Source organism: Alosa alosa, chromosome 4, assembly GCF_017589495.1.
Source record: "Alosa alosa isolate M-15738 ecotype Scorff River chromosome 4, AALO_Geno_1.1, whole genome shotgun sequence".
NCBI classification, from domain to species: Eukaryota; Metazoa; Chordata; class Actinopteri; order Clupeiformes; family Clupeidae; genus Alosa; species Alosa alosa.
In genome coordinates this window covers 19,077,089-19,099,588 of record NC_063192.1, presented here as the reverse complement: position 1 = coordinate 19,099,588, position 22,500 = coordinate 19,077,089, and the positions used below count along the sequence as shown (strand labels likewise).

The 22,500-nt window shown below is 45.7% G+C and overlaps 2 protein-coding genes across 2 annotated transcripts in view; both read right to left on the bottom strand.

Moving 5' to 3' along the window:
• The window catches only part of cables2b (Cdk5 and Abl enzyme substrate 2b), a 31,190-nt gene extending 19,344 nt beyond the window's left edge, over nucleotides 1-11,846 (bottom strand). Inside the window, exons 1-3 of the mRNA XM_048240450.1 lie at nucleotides 11,290-11,846; nucleotides 3,157-3,249; nucleotides 1-35 (exon numbers count right to left, since the gene is read on the bottom strand). The exon at nucleotides 1-35 is cut by the window's left edge and continues 43 nt beyond it. Coding sequence (XP_048096407.1) covers nucleotides 1-35; nucleotides 3,157-3,249; nucleotides 11,290-11,831 — 670 coding nt within the window. The 5' untranslated portion in view covers nucleotides 11,832-11,846. The remainder of the gene's footprint in view (nucleotides 36-3,156; nucleotides 3,250-11,289) is intronic.
• A 2,492-nt stretch (nucleotides 11,847-14,338) lies between these two features.
• ccm2l (CCM2 like scaffold protein) overlaps nucleotides 14,339-22,500 on the bottom strand; it is a 12,396-nt gene continuing 4,234 nt past the window's right edge. The window contains exons 4-10 of the mRNA XM_048240449.1: nucleotides 21,115-21,298; nucleotides 20,167-20,813; nucleotides 19,251-19,380; nucleotides 18,582-18,645; nucleotides 17,092-17,248; nucleotides 15,990-16,128; nucleotides 14,339-14,701 (exon numbers count right to left, since the gene is read on the bottom strand). Of these exons, the coding sequence (XP_048096406.1) occupies nucleotides 14,421-14,701; nucleotides 15,990-16,128; nucleotides 17,092-17,248; nucleotides 18,582-18,645; nucleotides 19,251-19,380; nucleotides 20,167-20,813; nucleotides 21,115-21,298 (1,602 nt within the window). The 3' untranslated portion in view covers nucleotides 14,339-14,420. The remainder of the gene's footprint in view (nucleotides 14,702-15,989; nucleotides 16,129-17,091; nucleotides 17,249-18,581; nucleotides 18,646-19,250; nucleotides 19,381-20,166; nucleotides 20,814-21,114; nucleotides 21,299-22,500) is intronic.

The window sequence follows — 22,500 nt, the reverse complement described above, 5'->3', positions numbered from 1 at the left end:
CACACAGGGAGCGTTTGGCACAGATGAGCACGATCCTAGAGAACAATGAGCAACACACACACACCATCAGACCCCATGTTTCAGGTCACAAACACACACACACAAGGACCATATACCACATACCACACAAATAGAACCCACATTGAGAGAACACACAGAATGTAAGCACACTTTCAGGAACCTGCTTCACACAGAACACCTGTGAAATAGCTGTCACTTGACTCTTTCTGAGATTCAGCCAGAATGAATTTGGTTCTGAGCCATCACCCACAAAAAAACACCTGCTGTGGGCATGTGTGTGTGTGCATCTGTGAATGTATGAGTGTGTGTGTGTCTGTGAGTGCATGCATGTGTGTGTGTGTGTGTGTGTGTGTGTGTGAATAGCGTGCACCTGACGAAGGGGGTTGTTTAAATCACTCTGGCGTCACCCCTCATTAGGCAGGGTAATTGCGGTGTGCCGTTTACTCGGCTAAATTAAATTAGCTTATTTTGTGGGGAGTGTGGAACCAGTTAATACCATGGAAAGAAACTCCAAACCTTTGGGCCTTTCACATTATTTTTTTCCCCAGTGGAAAACACTTGAAGCCCAAGAAAAACAAACAGTTATCTGATTTCAAATGCAAACCTCCCTCCTCCGAGTGCCACTACCAATCGCTCTACTCCTTCTCTCCTGCACCTAACCCCATCCCTCCACCCCTCCTTCTCTCTATCCTTCCATCCATGTTCAGGCATGCAGAGCTGGTTTCCCTCTTATCTCTGGGAAAGGAGAAATGGAGGCCTGGGAAAAGCGAGTGGGAAAAGATATCGACGGTGACACACAGGGGCCAAGACCATGTTTATAATGGGCCTTTAATAAACATCTCAGGCCCGGGGTCCAGCCAATCGCCCCTCTACCCCAGTAAATAAAAAACAAACTTCCCACCATCTCCTCCCCTCCCTTCCTCTCCCAGCACCCCCACCTCCCTCCCCCATGTAGCCTCTCAGCTCCCTGGGCTGTCTGTGGCCCTGTGATGGCCTTCAAAAATAAAGACAGCAGCCCCCAAAAGGCTATTCTATTCTGGACAACTCTGACCAGTCTCAGAAAGCCCCGCAGAGACAGAATTGGGATATTTCCGTCGCATTCTCAGCAAGCGCGGCACGTTGCTGAAAGCAAAGGCCAAAGAAGCTGCCCAGGCGATGGTGATGGTTCCGGGCCGAACGGCTACCTCCGGCTGACTCATTTGTCCGTCGGGGGCCTGAGAACCGGACCCCTGTCAGTGCTCTTCCTGAAAATATCACACGACTCTTCAGCCCTCCCCAAGTCCCAGTGTTAGTCCATGCTGTCCCTACTGTCCCCAGCTGCCACTGATTTGACACTGTCCACACACACATACACACACACACACTCTCTTTCCCAGGGCTGTTGAAGTGTGTGGATGGATGGCTGTTGGGTTGGGTGTTATTTTCAGAGTTGTTATATGTACCACACAGAGGCTTCTTGGGATGGTGACACACAGCAGAGCTCAGGGGATGGAGGGAGGGAGGGAGGGAGGCTACTGTCCAAAACCACCCATCTTCCTCCAGATAGAGAGAGAGAGAGAGAGAGACTGACTGACTGACTGTGCTCTACAGTGCTGGCCTCTCCTCTTCACCAAAGCACGAGGTACATTCTCATGGTACTCTTGTGTATAGGTGAACTCCACAGCACATGTTTGCTTTCCAACCTGTCCAACCATCCACAGGGACATCTAGATTATGATGGGCCTCACTATACTAGGGAGGAATAAACCACATCAGTCCAATGCTCATAATAAAGCCATGGCAGTGGTGTAACTAACATGCCCCCATTAACTAAGCTGAGAGACAACCCTGACAGTCACAAGCAAAGCCTGCACACCACTTTCACTGGCCCCACTTCATTTCAGAGTTTCGCCTTGTCCAGGCGCCTTGTCCGGCCAGACAGTTACATTTACATTTCTTCACTTACAGTAGCAGATACTTTTCATCCAAAGTAACTTACATGTCAATTCTGTTACAAGGGACAACCTGGAGCAACTTGGGGTTAAGTGCCTTGCTCAAGGGCACAACGGTGGAAGCCGGGAATTGAACCCACAACCTTTCAGGCTACTGCATGCTAGCCCAGCTCCTTAACCACTACGCTACCACTGCCCCAAGAAACAAGCTGTGGCAGGCATGCTCTTGAAAAAGAAACAAATGCCTTCCAGGGCCAGGTGTGTGACTGACTCTGCTGAGTGTACAGTATGCCTGTGCTGCTCTGAGTGAGCACAAGGCGAGGTGATGTGTGTGTGTGTGTGTGTGTGTGTGTGTTGGGGGATCTTTAACTTTTGGCAGTGGCTATACCTGAGGGCACTGTGGTAGGTTACAGCTCTTACATAAACGGCGGGCAGGAGCCCTCTGCCCTATTAAACGCATGTAATAATAGCTGTGTAGGACAGTGCTGGGAGCCTCTGTCAAATATTAGAAGTGTTTACAGAGGCTGTGCAGGCAGACTGGGGGGGGGGGGGGCAGTGTGGAGTCAGGTGAGGTGAGCGAAATACAGCCAGAGGACGTGGGGAGAAGGGGGGCTGGGCACCGGAGGCCTGCAATGCTGTGTTTTATGTAACAGATCAATGAAGCTTTCAGTAGGCTGCTCCATTCATTGCAGTGGTCAAACAACGTGCTCCCCGAACATGTTGGACTGAGCACTCTCGTAAGCTGCTCTCATGGGAAGCCTCAATTCTTGAATTTTGTTAAACCCAAGCTTGGCAGTGAAGGCAAAGGCCAGGTTGAGCCAATGGCCCACCCTGAGAAACCGCCCTATTATGAGTTGCATGGCTGAATGTAGTTATTGTATTCTAGTGGGTGTGCTGTGCTCAGCAACACGGATATCTAGTTGAGAGGCAGCCTGCATAACTGTGCATTCAGCAGGATCTATTTTGACTGGACGGCAAGACCTGCTTTCATCACACTTCTTTTCTTTGGTACAAAAAAAGCAGGCCATATTTTTAAAATGTAAAAAAAAAATACACACATACACACACACAGAGATCCTGAGAAAGAGAGAGAGAGAAAGAAAGAGATGAGGGAACAGAAAGAGAGCACAGTGAGAGAGAGACAGAGAGAGATAGAGAGAGACAGAGAGAGAGAGAGAGAGAGAGAGAGAGAGAGATCACCTACCTGCTGCCTTTGGTGTCATATTGTCTCATGTTCTTGATGAAGTGCACCTTCCTCATCGGGCGAGGCTTTGGAGAGCCAGACAGATTGCGGGACCTAGGCGCAAACAGAGGGAACAGGAGCCAAGAAAGAGTGGCAGTGGAAGAACAGATAGAGATAGAGAGAGAGAGAGGGAGAGAGAGATAGAACATTAAATCAACTTGCCTGTCATCTTAAAGGACAGATTTGTATCTCATCCAGTTCTTCTCATTTATACCGCTGACACAGTCAGATGTAGGGAGTGTAGATCTTATCTGATTTAACACACCTGATGCACCTTTTAGATATAACTGTATTTTCCACTCCACATAAGCAGCACAATCTAGTGTCCTTGAGACAAAGGTGCGCTGGTCTTAACTGTCCCTGTGTGCACTCCAAATAAATCCCACAATTCCTTTCTGCAGACGGTGATATATCAATACTGCTGACATTCACACTTACAGTATAATGGGTGTGTCCTAAGAGCCGCTCGTAGACTAGCAGCAGCATAATGAAGGGAAGTGGCCTAAGAGGCATGTGCAGGTAAAACCTCCTCAACCCTTTCCGAAATGCCAGTGACCTTCATTAAAATGAAATGGGCTATTCTTGAGGGACCTTCACAGGCCCACCGTACTGTCAGCGCCAACACAAACAGCACACCAGAGAGAAAGAAAGGTACCCGAGTGTCACACCTGTCAGGTTGTTTTGATTCGCTGTGCTGAGAATGCACTATGTGTGTGCTTGCATGTACTGTACACTGCATGTGTGTGTGTGTGTGTGTGCGTGTGTGTGTGTGTGTCCTGGGTGGTGTCCACAAGGCCGTTTCAGGACTTCAGTGACTTACATATATATGCATACATCACTACTGCATTGTTCATATGCATGCTCTCTCTCTCTCTCTCTCTCACACACACACACACACACAGACACACACACATGATACTACTCGTTGACATGTAAAAGCAATCCAGTCTGACGGGCTCCACTAGGAGCCTCAGTCATTACTACTGGAGAGACGCTCACAGTTTCTCCCTCCCTATGGGCAAAGCTCATTAATGCTTGTGAAACCTTTTTCCTTCTTCATTCATTATGGCTCAAAGTGAGGGTCCTCCGTAGAGAGATACGGTGGAGAAGAAGTGAACGAAGAAGAACCTTGATGATTTTTTTTTTTATTCTCAAATCTTTTGACTTTCCTCTAGCTGAGACTACACATGTATTTCTCTTTTCAAGCCTCTGAAAGCAGACCTCCAGTTGAAGACTGTGCTGTAATCTCACCAAGTTCTTATTTCCTTCGACTTAAAGACACACTCCATCCTTTATGTAAAGCTGTACCCTGACCCAGATTTCTGTTTCGCCTGCGCTTAAGCTGTGGCGATTTTGCATAGGCAAAAGAGAGATTGTGGCAGAGAGGACAAGATGGTGTTTCCTGTGTGACATTGCACACATGTGTGTGTGTGTGTGTGTGTGTGTGTGTGTGTGTGCGTGTGTGTGTGTTGGTGTATATGTGTGTTTTCTTCCGCCTTCTTTACATCTGAGGACCGCTCTAAAACATTCAGTGCAATTTCACTTCTGTGGAGCGTACTTGTGTCATTGGCAGTGACGTCACTCTCAGCTCACGGCTGGGTTGCATAAGACGAGAGTGTGTTTGGGCGTCTGTGTGTGTGTGAATATTTGGGAAACAGCCTGCGAGGAAGAAAAAAATCAAAGACAGTGCGTAAGAGAGAAAAAAATATGAGAGAGAGGGAGAGGGGGATTTGGGTGTGGGAGTGGATAGAAAGTGACCGTCTGTTTAGAGCGAGTGCTGTTACACAAGCAGGCCGATAAGCATGTAACCCCCCACCTCAGCCTCCATCTGCCCCTGTGTTTGGGGAGATTGACCTGGACTGAACGGATTATCAGTGCAGGTATATGTGTGTGTGTGTGTATGTGTGTGTGTACTCTCCAGATTTGCTATCATCAGCAGTAGTAATATCATCTGGGGACCTTGCATGTTACATCACTCCTTCTGCATCTTTGCTGATTTCTTGCTCTCAAAATGTCTGTCGCTCCATTTCTTGGTCGCCGGCCTGAAATGCCTTTGATCAAAGGATGAAGGGAAAAGCCTGAGGAGCTCAAAGGTCGGAGGGCTACAGCTGTGCATTAGCTGACTGAGATGGGCCGAGTTGAGAATTTTTACATAGCCATCAGGACTCCATGCCTGCAGGGTCATGACTCCAGCACAAGAGGGTTGTCAGATTGGGTTTCTGGAACGAGCCTCCACCACACACACACACCAGTTTCATAACCACGAAACGAACATGGATTCTCCAAGCCACAAGCGTGACCCAGCATTCGCAACCATACACCGCAAATGCACGGCATGGCAGACCCAAATATTTCTAGAAATATCTAAGCATTTGACTTATTCTAGCTTCTCCCTTTTCCAATAGAATTAGCTTTACATTCATGAGATGTGGTGAGCAGAAGAATGTGCCATCCCCGCTAAGCTGGAACGCTGAGCCAATCCGTCCATCCACTGAAGGGCATTCTGTCCTTTGGCCAAGCAAAAGAATCACGGAAAACTGTGGTATGCAGGCATACCTGACTAAGACCAAAAATGGAATGTGTGTGTGTGTGTCACATTATGACGCGTTATCATTTGTGAGATAGAACAATGGTGAGGCCTTTTTGCTTGAATTGTGGCTTCATCTTTTAGAACAGGATCAAACTGGTGCAATAGCAGCATATCAGTCTAGTGTGAGTGGAACTTGCATAAAAAAAAGAAAAGAAATCCCTCTCTTTCTTTTTTTTGGCACTGTTCTCATTTTTTGCCCATTACAAAATAGCCATGTGGCAGATTGCTACTAGATAAACATCAAACAAGAATGAAAGAGGAGATTACTGTAGACTCAGCATTAAGACCCAGCAGTGACTGTGGGACACCATATGTACATGTGTTTGTCTGTCTCTGTGTGTGTGTGTGTGTGTGTGTGTGTGTGTGTGTGTGTGTGTGTGTGTGTGTGTGTGTGCATGTGTGTGTTTGTGTGCGTGTGAGAGTTAGAGAGAGAGAGAGAGAGTGTGTGTGAGAGAGAGAGCGAGAGTGTGTCTTCGCATTCCACACTCTTTTCTTGGGCTGGTACACTCTGCCTCCCCTAATCTCTGGTACAGAGCAGCACAGATCTCCAAAGCTAAGGATCAGTGGTTGATCTGGGCTCAAAGCTGTCATGCTGACCGCCACTCATTCAGATTGAGGAACGCGGGCAGGCAAGCAGGCCGCTGATACGTCAATGGGCCATTTGGCAAAAAAAAAAAGTTGTTTAATCCCGACCTTCACTTCGCTGGGGGACAGACCGAGGCATTAGCACACCTCTTCCAACTCTTCCATTAAAGGAGCTGTGAATGTCACTGTGTCATAAAAAAGTACTAGGTTAGCTGTGCTCAGACACAGGTGTACTGGGGCACTGGCCAGCTAATCTGTTCTTAATTAATGCAGGGGCTAAAAAGGTTGCTAAAAGAGGAAGGTCGTCATGATGTAGCACGTTCAAGATTAACAGGGTGCCATAAGGGTGTCCACTTTGGTGTTACCAGATTTGGGCTGGTGTGTACTGTCCCTCCCTAAATAGGCACAATGGACTGTTTGACAATTTAACCCTTAAAGGAGTACCGAAATGTTGGTAAATGAACGTTCTAAAGAATATCTGGGTTCATTGAATTCAACATAGAATTTTAGAACCTTCAATTGTTGCGGAACTTAGAATTTTCAAAAACCTACACCTTTAAGGGTTAAATGCTTAAAATGTAATGCATGCATACCGTGACACTATCCTTCAGAAAGAACTCATGGAAGTCTGCATAAATGCACAAGCCACATTTTCTTTGACTTGTTAATGGATACATCTGGGGTGGGTCTCAAAATGTTTTCACCGATGCACATGTTGGTATTCAAAGGGACATAGTTTAGAGTATAAAAGAGTAGTTGGAAAGAATCTTCACATCTGAGTGCAGTTTTGTTAATAACCTAACCCTCAAAAATCCAACCTCACATTATGGACCTTTCTGCCTGAAGGCAGTATCATACTCACTATAGGCATGGAGAAGCCTCAGGCTTGTCTGCACTGCAGGAAGATATAATGTCATTACGGCAGGTACAATGCCAAGAGGGGAAAAAGACGCTGCCAAGAACCGTTAAATTACTGCCAGGTTTCAGTTCTCTTATTGCAGTCCCTCTCCGCTATGGTGCTGAGGAAAGAGCATATCATCTGCAAGTAAGGCCATTTAGAAAATTACGCTGGAAAATTGAGAGGTTCTGGGTCACTGGGCCGTAGGAGACCTCACTGGTGGCCTCACATGTGAACTTGACCTTTCTAGGCAAATAATAGCGCTGATGCGATCATTGAATTAGGAGTGATGCAAAGGCCATTTAGGGAAGTACTAGGGCCTGCAAACAGCAGAGAGAGATGTTATCTTCTCCCGGGGAGATGGAGGGTGGGGCTAGTTTTTAAGTGCACCGCTCCCCTACCAAATTAGATACAGTACGTCGGTCACAAATGACTTAAGCCAATCCTCATTTTTTTGCAGCCACGCTCCCCAGTAACGTATGTGTGCACCATAATCATTCCTCTTAGGCCAAACCTCATGGTTTTCATGTTTTTAATTATTGAGGGCTCTTTTCTCATTTCCTGTAAAGCTAATAGCTAGAGAACTGTCTCTGGAATTGTTGGTCCTGGGTTTTGCGGGAGCTCCTTAAACATATAAAGCCCTTCCTTGCCATAATGTTTGCCCTTTTGGCCTGGTGCCACAATTCATTGAATGACTGTTTCTGGTTGTAAGGGCATTTTCAAAACCAACATTGTTGTAAACAAGGTTGTGTAACAGCCAGAAAGCAAAACAAAGAGAAAGAACAGAAGATTTCAAAAGCATGTGATGTCATTTGATTTGAAAATGCAGTCCATTATTCCAGCAGCCACAGACACAACAATGGGGAACATGCATGCAAACATGTCAATTGATGGCAGTTTGTCGAGAACAACAATGTTTTTTCTTCCTCAAAGCTACATTACTTTTATGTTCTTATTAGCCATCACAGGAGGGGAGGGAGTGGGGAGTCTTGCTAAACAAATATAGGCTCAGTTGAATCTATTTCCCCATGGCATTTGAAACAAACTCCTCTCACAATCTCTCTCTAATATCTCACCTCATGAGGAAAAAATGTCTGTCTGGAGTGATTGAGAGGCGCATGCATCTACATTAGTTGGTGACAAATCAAGTTAATAGTAATTCTGCTGCATGTCTAGCTTGGAACAACATAATATGATTTGCAGCTCCTACCCAAACAAATACTTTCAGTGTGTGTGTGTATGTGTGTGTGTGTTTGTAACCTGCGTTGTGTTAAACCGTGCGGCTCAGCCCTGCACACACCCAGACTCGAACATGCAAACATCAGAAGTCGAGTGTGCTAGCAATCGAGCTAAAAGCCCTGGCTGCTAGCTCTCTTGCCAGGTTTACCAACGTACATACTGGACCAGTTGGCACACTTGTATGTGTGTGTGTTCATGTACGTGTGTGTGTGTGTGTGTGTGTGTGTGTGTGTGTGGCGTGTGTGTGTGCGCGTGCACGTGTATTTTTATGCCCAGTGTGCCTCTATGTGTATTTGCACAGGAGGGATGGGTGGGTCATGCATGTCAGCTTAAGAACCAGCAACCTCAGGGGAGCAGTTCTCAGCTCCATCTATTGTCAACACTAGTGATACGAGCTGGAGGTCTGACTGATTTGAGATAAGGGGAATGGCATGCCATGAATGTGTGTGCAGGACAAGCGAGGAGGTGTGTGGAAGGGATTCAGCCAGGTTAGATGGCTTGCTAATGTCATGAGAATGCAATAGGATTCAGTGACCCCGATAAATTTCCATATGATAGTTTATCATTTATTAGCACCCAGCAATGCCCAGGTGAGAAAGGGGAAAGTATGGTTACTCAGGTGCTGGAGATCCAGCTATTGTCAAACATATAATAGCAGCACAGATAGCTTTGACATAGGCAGGGGATTTGAATCTTTGAATTTCCCCTTGGGGATCAATAAAGTATCTATCTATCTATCTATCTATCTATCTATCTATCTATCTATCTATCTATCTATCTATTTGGGAAAAGGGCAGTGGTTTCAGTTCCGCTGCCAGAATACACACAGATAAATAAACACTCCCACACAAGAATGTCCATGTTAAGGCAAACGTATACAGAAGTGATGTCACCAAAATCCCAGAGAAACATGGAAGTTAACGGTACGGAATTGTGTGTGTTAATGTGTTGTGGTGTGTGTATATGTGTGTGTGTGTGTGTGTGTGTGTGTGTGTGTGTGTGTGTGTGTGTGTGTGTGTCTGTGTGAGTGAAAGTGTGAGAGGGAGAATCCTAATATCGACATAAAAATAGAAACGTTATAATAACGTTATTAAAAAATAACAACCTATGGAGACCCTGAGGATGAACAGCTCAGGGATATAATAAACATAATGAAAAGTTGAACATACAAACAAACTTCTATGCTTTCACAGCCCAGCTGGGAAAACAAAAGACCTATGGTTCATTTAGTACCTCAAACCAGATGTATCAAACATCCTTCCCTTTGTTAACAAGCCTGTCAGCTCTACTCCACCCTTCTCATCTCCTCCTGGCTATCGATAAAATGTGCCTCTGAAGGATCTAAGGGTCCAAGAATAGTTAAACTTGAAAAAGGGAATGAATGACTATGCCACAGTGTTGGAAGTGTAGTAGAAAAAGCAAAGGAGTGCCTAAAAGTGGATATTCAGAAGCCTAATAATGAAAACAATTAAATGAAAACAAAGTTTCATTTCAATATCTACTTTGATAAATAAAGAACAATTGGTTTTGTACCAACTTTACACTGCGTTCTTGCGAAATGTTTCGCAAAGTTGTTACAAGCACTGACATTTAGAGTTCACTTCTACTTAAAATGCTACACCGAGGTAAGAATTTGGAGAGAGGAGAAAGTTTCATTTCAATATCTACTTTGTGCCTATTTTACGACAGCCCACCATTTTGCATGTAAGTTAAGGCTATGGTGTATGGCTCTATAACATATAACATTGCATCATATTTTGCATATAGCACAATGTAATTTGAATACTGTATGTGCTTCGTTCATTTGAAAATTGAGCAATAGTGTCTGAAGCACAAGTGAGAAGTGTATTTTATTACCTAATTCCAAATGTGGTGTTTCACTGGGGGGAAATGAGGCATGTTTGGAATTCACACAATTTGATTTAAATTCTATAATCTCTCTACGGCCTACAATTGTAGCTAGTAGGCCCTATTGCAAAATAATTATTTCAAACGTGTTAAGACTGGTACTCAATTGCAATAGATATTTTTAAAGCTGATTATGCCACTGCATGGGAAGGTGTTTGGATTTCGCAATAAACCGCTTACGTTATTCCTGTGTGTTGTGCTGAAAAACTAGGCCTAATTTGTCAATTCTTGTGACGGCAACGCGTTTGCTGTGAGTCAGAAGTCATTTAGTTCCACTCTTGTATCCGCCCACAGTCACCGTTGTAGTGTGACAGCATGCTGGAAGAAGGGTGTGTATCCTGAAACTTAGTATAGCCTATCAACAGCAGGTCTGATCAGCTCCACAGTATGTTCTTCTCAAGACTGATAAGTGTTCTTACTTAAACAAACTCACAGAACACAGTATAAATAACAATCTGTAGTTAATAAAAGAGTGGGAAACGTCAATTGACAGAACTGAGGGACTCCAAAAGCGGAAGTAACTCACTCGTTTTTGGTGAATTCATTTCATTTTTTTACCTTTTAACTGAGGATTCATTTGGTTGCTTAACTCTTTAGATAACCAGCTTGCTGCTTGTGATTGTGAGCAAGAAGCACAAGAAAGATAAGCAATTATGACGTTCTAGAAGATAGTTGAGTTTCTCGCAATTATGCTACATTATTGTAGAATAGTATTGAAATTAGTATAGTGCAGTAGCCTACAGTATAGGCAGACTATACAGACTTATCTAGTTTCATTGACAATGGTTAACATGGAAAATAACATTATGACTTAAATGTGCCGTTGTCCTCCACAGCATTTTGTCAGATAACAGGTGAACTGTTTATCACTCACCTTGGCCGAGAATCTGAAGACACAGAGTTGCAGCTATGAACAGAGTGTAATGTTGGCGACTTTCGAGGTCCGAGAGGAGTCGGCTGAAGACTGGCTGGAGAAAGAAGATTCCCCTGTGAGGAGAAAGACCCTCTTCCCCTCTCCAGAAATACCTCGGTGGTCCCAGCATCATTGCACCCAGAGTCCGAAGGCAACACCAGAAGAGGGACGTTGATGACCCCAAGTCTCGGCACGGAACTGACAGCCCCACAGCTAACTGAGGCTGAAAGATTATGAAAGGTCCCACAACTACTCGTCGCAGGTGACAGCCGGGCTGCATTTGTTGATCCATTGTCGATACCTAGGAATTCGCTGTCCCTGTGGCTCAGCTGGTTGGCATTGTTAACATGCTGTACGGGCCGTCCGTCCAAAGAAATGTTACTAAGGAACAGCAAGGCTGCCTGTCGCCTGCGCGAATCCCGACTTCTCCTCAGGTGCTCTTTCTGCGGTTTACTGCTACTACTGCCCAACGCACAGTGCGTACTGCAGGCAGCAGCCGCCATTCTCAAGTAAACGGTACTAGGCTACACTCAAAGCATTTTACCCGGCTCGAGACAGCTGCTCACGCCCACTAAAGACCCATTGGTCTGCAGCGTGACGGTATGTTAAGTACCAGGCGCGTAGAAGAATTTCATTGGCCTCTGCCTTCATCAGTACAGGGTTTAATACTTCTACAGGCGGACAAAGCTGCAGGTTTTGTTTAGTCCTGTCTAATTCACCTTGCCTAGTTGTGTTCATCTCCCTGAAAAATAACACTGCCGTCATGAAGCCATTTTATAATCAAATCCATAGGCTACAGAATATCTTACAAAATAGCACTGTGTGTGTACAGAGCAGGGTAGGCCTACATTACAGAATTCCTTAAAGCCTACTGTGAAATATATATAATATATATATATATATGTCATTATTATATGGATAATAATTAGGCTATTCTATAACGAAAGTTACTGTTAACCACTTTCAGGGAGCTGAAGTTATGGCAGCAGGTAGGCCTAGGCAACAAACTTCAGACATTGACAGGAATCTCACCCCTACCTTGAATGTGTTTTGAACACAGAAAATGAGTAGTTTTGAGCCAAGATTCTAGAGTGCCACACTCTACGATATTTGGTTTTGAGTTCTAATGAAAAGGCCAAGAAGCAAACAGATTTCTACATCATGTTGTTTATTCGGTGAAACCCACAGTAGATCCTACAGTAGTCAGTGAAACAACTTGAGGTCTTCAACTGTTTAAATAACATTTACCTGTTTTTCATCTATCTATTGCTATCACAGAGAAAAAAAGCTGCATTTCATCTTTCTATAAAAATTCGCTCCTCCATGATTTATTATGGCTAATAAGGCTGTAATGACAACTGTATCACCCAGTGTATAACCCATTCACATACTGGTAATACACCTCTAAAATCTGACCCTCCCTACTGCAATCTATGACCACAGCAATGTATCAGTTCTTTGCATTTCCCTCCATGTGTGACACATACTTAAAACAATTTAAAATTGTGCATTTTTTTTTTTTACAATTTTTCAATGAATGCACTTTTTGCAAAAATTTTTAGCTGATTCGAGTGGCAATATTTACTGACGACTGTGATACTTTGGCAGCTGGCGGTGCATAGCAAACCCTCTTAAATAGCCCGTGGCTGGGCCTGGCTGGCTGGCTGGCACACTTATCCCTGACTGACTGCACTGCTCCAACTGATATCTGCTGACTTGACTTCTGTGTTAGAGCCTCCCTTCTTACAGAAGCTAAAAATGGCAGCAGGGCTTTTAATGACATTGTGTGTTATCATTCCATGACGAATGTTTATGCTTGTTATCTTTTTGCTGTTCTGAGAGTATTTTTGTTTTATGATGTTACATAAACAGTGACGTCACGTAATTCTACTTTTTGTGATACATAAACTCAGGATGAGAGACCCCCCCCCCCTCTCGCACGTTCTTAGTGATTACATAAGAAACGGTCAGAGTCAGAGCTGTAGGTGCCCTTTGCTGGCCCCTAGGGACTTGTGCAGTCATCCGTGTGCCTCATCTGGCTGGCAGAGACTGGAGGGGTGAGAGAGAGGCAGGGGCCTGTGGGAAGGTCACGGTGCCACCACTGCGCATGCTGGCTGAGCTGCCCTATTTCATAACACATTTCCCCCAGGGAGGGCAATTTATGCTCAGCAGGCTGGGCCGACCATCCCCATGCCACTCCCGATTACCGTGCATCCACAATGACCCAGCTCTCTCGCTCCCTTTCCCTCTCTCGCTCTCTTGCTGCCTCTCCCTCTCTCGCTCTATTTTCTGCTATCTCTCTTCCCTCGTCTCCTCCTCTCCACATCTTCTTCTCTTTTGCACTTTCACTCCATCCCACCTAAACTGTATGTGCCCTTTGCTATTATACCCTGTTTAAATTCCTTTAGGACAAAGACACCATTTCTTCTAATTTCACAGCCTTTCTCATTCATTCTGATGCTTTCTCTCCAATTATTTTGGCGTTTACAACATCAGACTCCATGATGTGTAGATCAACTTGTATGCATGTCGAATGGAAATGACTGGATGCAAAGGATGCAAAAGGCCCATTTATCATAAACAGTTCTGGGCTGTAGCCCACAGAGTGCCTGCGTTTATAAATGACTTGTTAAAACACTGTTTTTTACTACAGGCTTGAGGTTCGCAGAGCTAAAGCGGATTCGTTTCACTGTGGGATGAGTGCTGCTTTGACTCTGTGTCAAAACAGCTCCTCTTTCATAGAGTTATCTCCATGCGGATGCTTTTGATCTCTCTTGCTCTGCCTTCTATTCTCTGTCTGCATCATACACAAACCCACACACACACACACAAACCCACAGACAGACAGACAGACACACACACACACACACACACACACACACACACACACACACACACACACAAAAACCCACACACACACACACACACACACACACACACACAAACCCACAGACAGACAGACACACACATATACACACAGACTCTCTCTCTCTGTCTCTCTCTCTCTTTCACTCTCTCCCACATACACACTCACACACACACACACACACACACACACACACACACACACACACAAACAAAGCAGCTCCCGCTCACAGGTAATAATCCTCCTCCTCTATGTCCCCGTCTCCCTCCTCAAACCCCAGGGCCTCGATGTCGTGCGTGATGTCACTGATCCGCCGGTTGAAGTCCTGCGAGCCGGATGGGAGGGACCAGCTGTCGTAACCACGGACAGCCGTCGCCGAGGTGCTGCTCATGCTGCGCTTGATGCGCCCAAAGCTGTCCGTGAGGATCCCGCCCTCCCGGATTCCGATGCCTTCCAGAAAGCTTTCGAAGACTCCCACATCCTTGTCTGGGATGAATGGCCGCATACCTGGGCGTATAGAGGTATAGAGGGGGAGTGAGAGTGTCACAACTGGCACATAAAACAGAACTTTCTACTGCCTGTCCTGGCCGTGCTGAACAGTCATTGCGGATCAAACGTCTGCCTTTGTGTGCCAGCCATGGAGGCGCTTATGAGAAGAGGAGCCAGGACAGAGGGAATGAGTTTGTTTTTCTGAGATGAATTACTGTGGAATCTGTATTCTTCTCGCAGAGACCACAAAACAGCAGGAGTAGAACTTGAGGATGTGCGCAGACACACACACTCACACACAAACACGGATGGATAGACTGACACACACACACACACACACACACCCACACACAAACAAAGGCACATGCATATGCATGCGCACACACACACACACACACACACACACACACACACACACACACACACACACACACACACACACTGCATAAATGAGGTTGAATCAATGATATTAGCTCATTATTTGTTTACCTCAACAGACACATCTATCTATCCAGGGAAAAGCCTGAGGAGAATAAAGACATTACTACACTCCATTTAGTGTCTCTGTTCAGGATTTGACAGCACAAATGTGAGTGTGATTGAATGAAAGTCTGCGTGACTGGGTGTGTGTGTGTGTGTGCGCACATGTTTTTGCATGCCAAACCTTTTTCTACTTTGCTTTCTGGTCTACACTGTGTTGCCAGTGATGCATGCCAACAGTGTCGACTAGTGTGAAGAATTAGCCAGCACTAACAGCCACAAATGTGCATTTCTATCAGGTCAGATGGAGAAGTGTGTTCATGCGCTCTCCACACTTTGTCCTAATGTCTTTGGCAGCACCTTTTGGAGCAATAGATCCTTGTCCATACCTTTCATTAGTTACACGGGATTAGGACAGGTGGTCATGCATATTCATATTCCTTGTTCATATTTACTTTTGTGCACCAGGAGTAAGCTTTCATTTTTATCTCTTTAACAGACCAGCGGTGAGTGCCAATCACTCATAGTCCACTCCGTACACAATGCCAGGCCTAATTGCTGATGAATATTCATAGGACATAAAGGCACAAAACAATTCACCACGTTTACTGACAAAGGCCTACGGAAGACACCAAAGCAGGCCATAAGGAGAGAGGTAATGGAGGCTTGTGCTGCAAGGCTAGATGGGTTAGAAGTTAGAATGATTCGAAAGGCTCTGGGGCTCTCAGAACATAGTGATCAACATTATTATCATTATTATTATTATCATTATTATTAGAATTCTAGAATTTCTTGAAGCGCCCTGGCCTGTGATTGGACAGCTCACCGAGCAGCAGGAACTTGCGGGTGTCCCCGTAGAGCTGCAGCAGGTCGGAGCAGAACTCGTCGATGGGGGCGCCCATCCGGTACTCGCGGAGCAGCACGGCGAAGCGCTGGATTTCCTGGGGACTCAGCCTGTTTCGGAGCTGTGAAGCACAGAGGAGTGCGAGCACAGGGGACCGCGTCAGACACACAAACCGAGAACTTGGACACAAGTTTGTATGCACAGATGGACCGAGACATTTGGCCAACAACAAACTAACAAGGGTCATAATTTAGCATTCAGTGATTTGCCAATGGAGATAGTGACGAATGTTGACATTGCAAATCTCTGTCCTCTCCATCTGGTATGAGTAAGGCACCCACAAGGAAACATCTTATAAAACTCTGGAAGAGTTATGAATGAGCATACATTCTTGTATGAGTTGTGTATGTTGCATTGTCTGTACTGTCTGTGCTGCACTGTCTGTACTGTCTGTGCTGTCAGTCCTGAGCCTTACACTAAACCAAATTCCAGGTGATGTTTTGTTGTATTGGCAGTAAAGCATTGACTTGACTGATTTGACTAGATATGACACAGCTTACTGTCTAACTGACACTTAACCATTAAGTTTTGTGCTCTTGTGTTGGGATACAGAATCAAGCAGACTAGATAAGTAAACTTAAAACCACTTAACCACTACAGGTGAATTTTTGGTGAAAGAAAAGACTGGATGGGATGTCATTAAAGAACCATGGAAAAGATTGGATGGGATGTTATTGAAGAACCATGCCTTTTGCCAGCACAGAAAAAATCATCTAAACAGTTGGGTCTAGATGGCAACAGGCAACCAACCATCAAAAGCCCATCCCCAAGTTGATGTACCTGTCAAATCAACCAAACCCCCATGCCACTCTTTAACACAATGCATCACAGCTGTGACACCCACAACAAGGTCCTGCTCTCACCTCATGCTCACTTGCGCAGGCATCGACAGATTCATTAAACAAACACACACACACACACACACACACTGTCATGCCTGCATGCCATCTCTCAGGTCCCAAAATACTGCCCCCACCCCTCCTCTTCCTCTCCCACCCCTCCTCTTGCTCTCTCCTCTCCTCACCGTGATCATGTACTCCTGCATGAGCTGCACGCAGGCGTTGTTGGGCTCGCCGTCGCTGTGCACCGACGCCAGGCTCCGGTGCGAGCCCTGGTAGGATAGTGACGAGCTCTCGCTGTAGGTCTCGCTGTAGTACGGGTCAAATGCGTCTGAACCATCACTGTGGAAACAAGCATCTCCTCTCATCCACTTCCGTTAAGCCGTGTTATGATGTGTATACGGCGGGAACAAACAACTACTAGAAGCTAGGCCTGAGAGTGCCCTGGAGGACCAGAAGCTAAGGTGCTAATTAAGGCCTAGGAGACAGAGGGAGAGAGATACCACACATAGCCAGCACTAACATAGTGACCACACATTGGCCATAGAGAGAGGCCGCCACAAACAAACATGGCAACCAAAAGAGGAGAGGGTATGCACATGCTGCACACAAGAAATCGAAAATGAAAAACATTTTCTTTTACACTGTAAAAAATTTGAAAACATCAGATTTAATATATTTCACAAAATTTGAAAAAATAATATCCAAATTTTAAAAATGTACAGAATGACACTCAAATCAAATACTTATTAGGAGAGCACCCAACCTTATTACCACTAGCGGCACGATATGTCACAGAATGCCATAAAGCACGAGACAGCCACTAGGCAAGCAAATATGTACATTTATCTTTCCTTTCTTTGCTTCTTTTTTTTTTCTTTTCTCCATTGTGTGCTTTTGTGTGTATGTTTGGGGGAGGGGGTGGAGTGTGTGGCGTGGGTGGGTGTGTGTATATGTGAGTGTGTGTGTGTGTGTGTGTGTGTGCTCTAATGTTCTATTATTTTTATTATTCTCCATAGTCCATGTCAATTGTTATTATTATTATTGCTAATTATTTGATGTAACTACTGCTTTGGCAACATTGTAACACTTACAGTCATGCCAATAAAGCTCGTTGAATTGAAATTGAAAATTGAGATACGGTGCTAGAGAGAACCCTAGTGTAAACTGCCCCCTGTGGGACTGTGATGTCTGGGTGTGATTTGCAATCTGTGGTGTAAGCATACTGTACATCAACTGTAATTATGCCTGTACTTTGGCATTTGGCTCAAACCCTCCTGCCCATCTGTATGACAGTAGACTGCATGAGCACTTCCTGTCCATCTGTAGGACAGTAGTGCATGAGCACCACCTGCCCATCTGTATGACAGTAGACTGCATGAGCACTTCCTGTCCATCTGTATGACAGTAGTGCATGAGCACCACCTGCCCATCTGTAGGACAGTAGACTGCATGAGCACTTCCTGTCCATCTGTAGGACAGTAGACTGCATGAGCTTCTGCACGTTGCACTATGAGTGAGGTTCTAAAAGACTGAAACAGTTTGTCCGTGCACAAATAAAACAGAAACACCAATAACACACACACACACACACACACACACACACACATACACACACAGATGGTCATGTCTGCCTGTTCCTGTCTCTCTCCCTTTGGTTTTGGTGTTTACTTACAAGGAGCTACAGCAGCTGAAGTCAGCGTCATAGCCGTATGTCATATCTGTCAAGCAGCTGTCACCTTGGCAACCAAAGGAGAGGGATGGAGCGAGACAGGGAGAAGGAATGAGAGGGAGAAAAATAAGGACCCATTAGTCGGCATCATCAGCAGCTAACAAAATGGTTGGCCTCAGTGGATGTGACCCCCCTCTTCCCCACTGAGAAGCAAATTTATCAAAGCGGAGCTCTGTTGCACTGTTGAAAATGTATGTCCGACTAAACCCATCTGTTAGGCTGTGATAGTGGAATGAGGATTAAAAGCATATGAAAACAGTATGTGCATGCTTGCATGTGTATGTATGTCTATCAGTGTGTGTGTCTGTGTGTGTGTGTGTCTGTGTGTCTGTGTGTGTGTGTGTGTGTGTGTGTGTGTGTGTGTATGTGTCTGTGTGTGTGTATATATGTATGTGTGTGTGTGTGTGCGTGTGTGTGTGTGTCTGCACGCACATGTAGTAGGGAGTGTAGTTTTTTTCTCTACTTTGACAGTCAAAGCTAAAGTACAGCAACACCCATCTAAATGAGGATTGAGCATAATGTCACAATGCATTAGTACGCCTCTGTGAGCAGCACAGACTCAGGGCCTGACTGGCGGGGATTTACCCTCCCAGGGGGACAGCTGTCACTCACTTCTCTGTAACCAATAGCGGTCAGGCATGGTGTAGTGGAAGCCCGCCCTGTCCACACACTCAATGGTCTGCTGCCCGTAGATAATCTGGAACATCTGACAAATGAGCGCACAGTACTCCTCGGCAGCATCCTATACGTAAGATGGGATCATAATGGACAGTAATTTACAACAGAACTCCATGATACAGATGGCCTGATACAGAACATTGTGTGCCAAACAGAATGTTAATAATTTCAAAAATCAGTTTTTTTACCCATATTTTTCCTAGTAACATCTTTAATAGTTACGTCAGCTGAGCTAGAAGTAATAGATTGTCCATAGGGAATGTAACGGTCATGCCCATTGGATGTTTATGCTGTCTGTGCACATGCTGCAAAACTCCTCACAGCAATTGGATCTGGCTCAGCAATGTCTGACACACACACACACACACACACACACACACACACACACACACACACACACACACACACACACACACACACACACACACACAGTCAAACAGACAAACACACACACACACACATTTGCACGTGTGCACATCAACACAGACACACACACACCCTTGAGACAGTATTACATAAGCCATTGCATTGCATCACCCTGGGAGTCCATACTAAGTGGCTGTGTTTGTAAAGCAACACAGCTCAGTCAGATCTCAGTGGACGGTCGGTCACTGCACTGTCTTGTGTAAGCTTTTCTCTGACTGTGCAGTGTCACATTCACTTAACCGACAAATCTATCCATTTCAAAGGCTTAATCCCTGTAGTTTTCCTCAGCAATGGAAATGGGCAAAAACTGATGCCATGTTTGGTGGAAAACATTGACCGTTGATCAATTAGCAGTGAACTTGATTGACTGTTGATCAATTAGCAGTGAACTTGATTGACCTTGATTGTTCTTGATTGACCTTACCCTGTTCTCCACGGCCAGGATGACCAGGTTGCAGTAGGCATCTGGGCAGGGCGTGGGCTCCAGGGGGTTGTGGTTCCTCCTCTCCCAGCTCCCATAGACCTTGCCCCGCTCCCAGCTGCCTGTGCAGGCGTGCCTGCGCTCCCAACTGCCCCCGGGCGTGTGCTTCCGCTCCCAGCTACCACCCCCTGGCTTGCCCCCGCCCGGCCCGTGTCTCTTCTCCCAGCTACCCCCCACCCCGGGCACGCGCCGCTCCCAGCTGCCCCCTACTGGTCGCCGGTCCCCCCAGCTGCCGCTCATGGGTCGCTTCTCCCAGCTCCCCCCGCCGGCCCTCCGGGTCTGCCGACGCTCCCAGCTGCCTGAAACGCGTTTGCGCTCGAGGCTCCCACCACCACCTCCTCCAGTGGGGCCCCCCACCCCACCACCCTTGACCCCAGCCTGCTGCTGCTGCTGCTGCTGCTGCTGCTGCTGGCTCTCTCTGCTCTGGCGTGAGGAGGGTTTCCAGTCCACGCCACAGATGGTGTGGCGCCGCTCCATAGTGCCCCCTGCTGGCCGGGGGTCTGCGTTGCTCATGGTCTGCCGGCGACCCTCAATGCCCCCGGACTTCTTCTCCAGGCTGTCCCCGGCCAGCACTGTGTCCACATTCAGACCTACAGCATGCCCATATGTTCAAACAAACAAACAAACAGATACACACACACACAAAGAAATAAGCGAGCACGCATACAAACAGTGTACTGTGAGCATCGCAGCTGATTCAGATGAACAGGAGCACATGATGAGGATATATGCTTGAGAACACATTATTGCTGTATATTAGGGACATATTCTTTTTGAGGCCTTTTGAGACAAAACCTAGACAAGCAACACAAACATGATATGTTTATAATGGTGATTATGTTCTCGTGTGAGTTTGTGTGTGTGTGTGTGTGTGTCTATCCCCACTCATACCCGTCTTGAGCACGAGCAGGTGCAGGGCGTCGTCTCTCAGGTAGGATGCGGCGGCGATCTCGTGCGTGGGGATGCGCAGCAGCAGCTTCTCGTTGTCCCTCCAGGTGAGCAGAAGGCAGCGTGCCGACAGGCTCAGGATGCAGTCCTGCTCCGGGCTGGTCTTCAGCGGCAGCACCTTCAGCTTCTGCAGCCCACAGACAAACAGCAAAGCCTCAGTTTGGCTCTAAGCTCACGTGTCAGCTGTACGCCTGGATGAGCATCTTGTCCTACTTTGACCACTTCGCTCTTTGATCTCTGAGGCTCTGCAGCACATGCATAAGAAGATATTCACTATACTAGCTGAGTCTGGAACTTCTGGCTGACTGAGTGACTGACTCACTGATTGATTGATTGTTTGTTTGATCGATTGATTGATTCATCATTCATTCGTTCATCCAACCATTCATTCACTGATTCATTCATTCATTCATTCATTCATTCATTCATTCATTTATGTCTATTTTCATTTCTTCTTTCAATCTACCAATTCATTCATATTTCATTTAGTCAGAAAACACAGTCAGTCAATAAGCCAGTAAGCCAGTCTCAGACAGAATTTAGATGTCTTCTAAACAAATATATGAGCAAAAAATCAAGTTTCACTCTGCGGTCAATATCTCATTACATCTGTGCAGACAGTTGCTTGCGAATGCTTGCTCAAATCCATTCATAATTTGGGGCTCCTATCTTCTTACGCTACTGAATGAGAAAAAAAATATATTATGCAATTTAATTTGTTCTTTTGTTTGCTCTTTCAACCCTCTGTACACCCATTTATGTGCCTATTTGCCTGTTCATCCTCTGTTGCAGTGCTCAACCAATTATCCTTCCGCAAATTTGAGAGCTGGAGTGCAGAAATAGAGTTTCAGGGGGCCTAAAGAGAGGTTTATTTGGTCTTCGGAGAAGAGGAGGGTTTCTGAGAAGAGCGCCGCCGCTTATCGCAGACCAAATCCCTTCACCTCCAAAACGTACATGTCTGTTTTCTAACCTAATTTACCGGGGATTTGGGAGAAAAGCAGAACCTGGATTACTTCTCTGTAATTCTTTTTAGGACCATGTCTGTTAACATCTCAGTCGGCCCATTTCCCAGGCAAGGATTATGCTTGCTTTTAGACTAAATAATGTTCACAATGTTGATGCTACACTGATTGCCAAATTTAAATCCACGGTCAGACTTAATCCCTGTCTGGAAATGCAAACCTGTGTATTCGGTACGCACACACACACACACACACACACACACACACACACACACACACACACACACACACACACCACACACACACACACACACACACACACACACACACACACACACACACACACACACTCACACCACACACACAC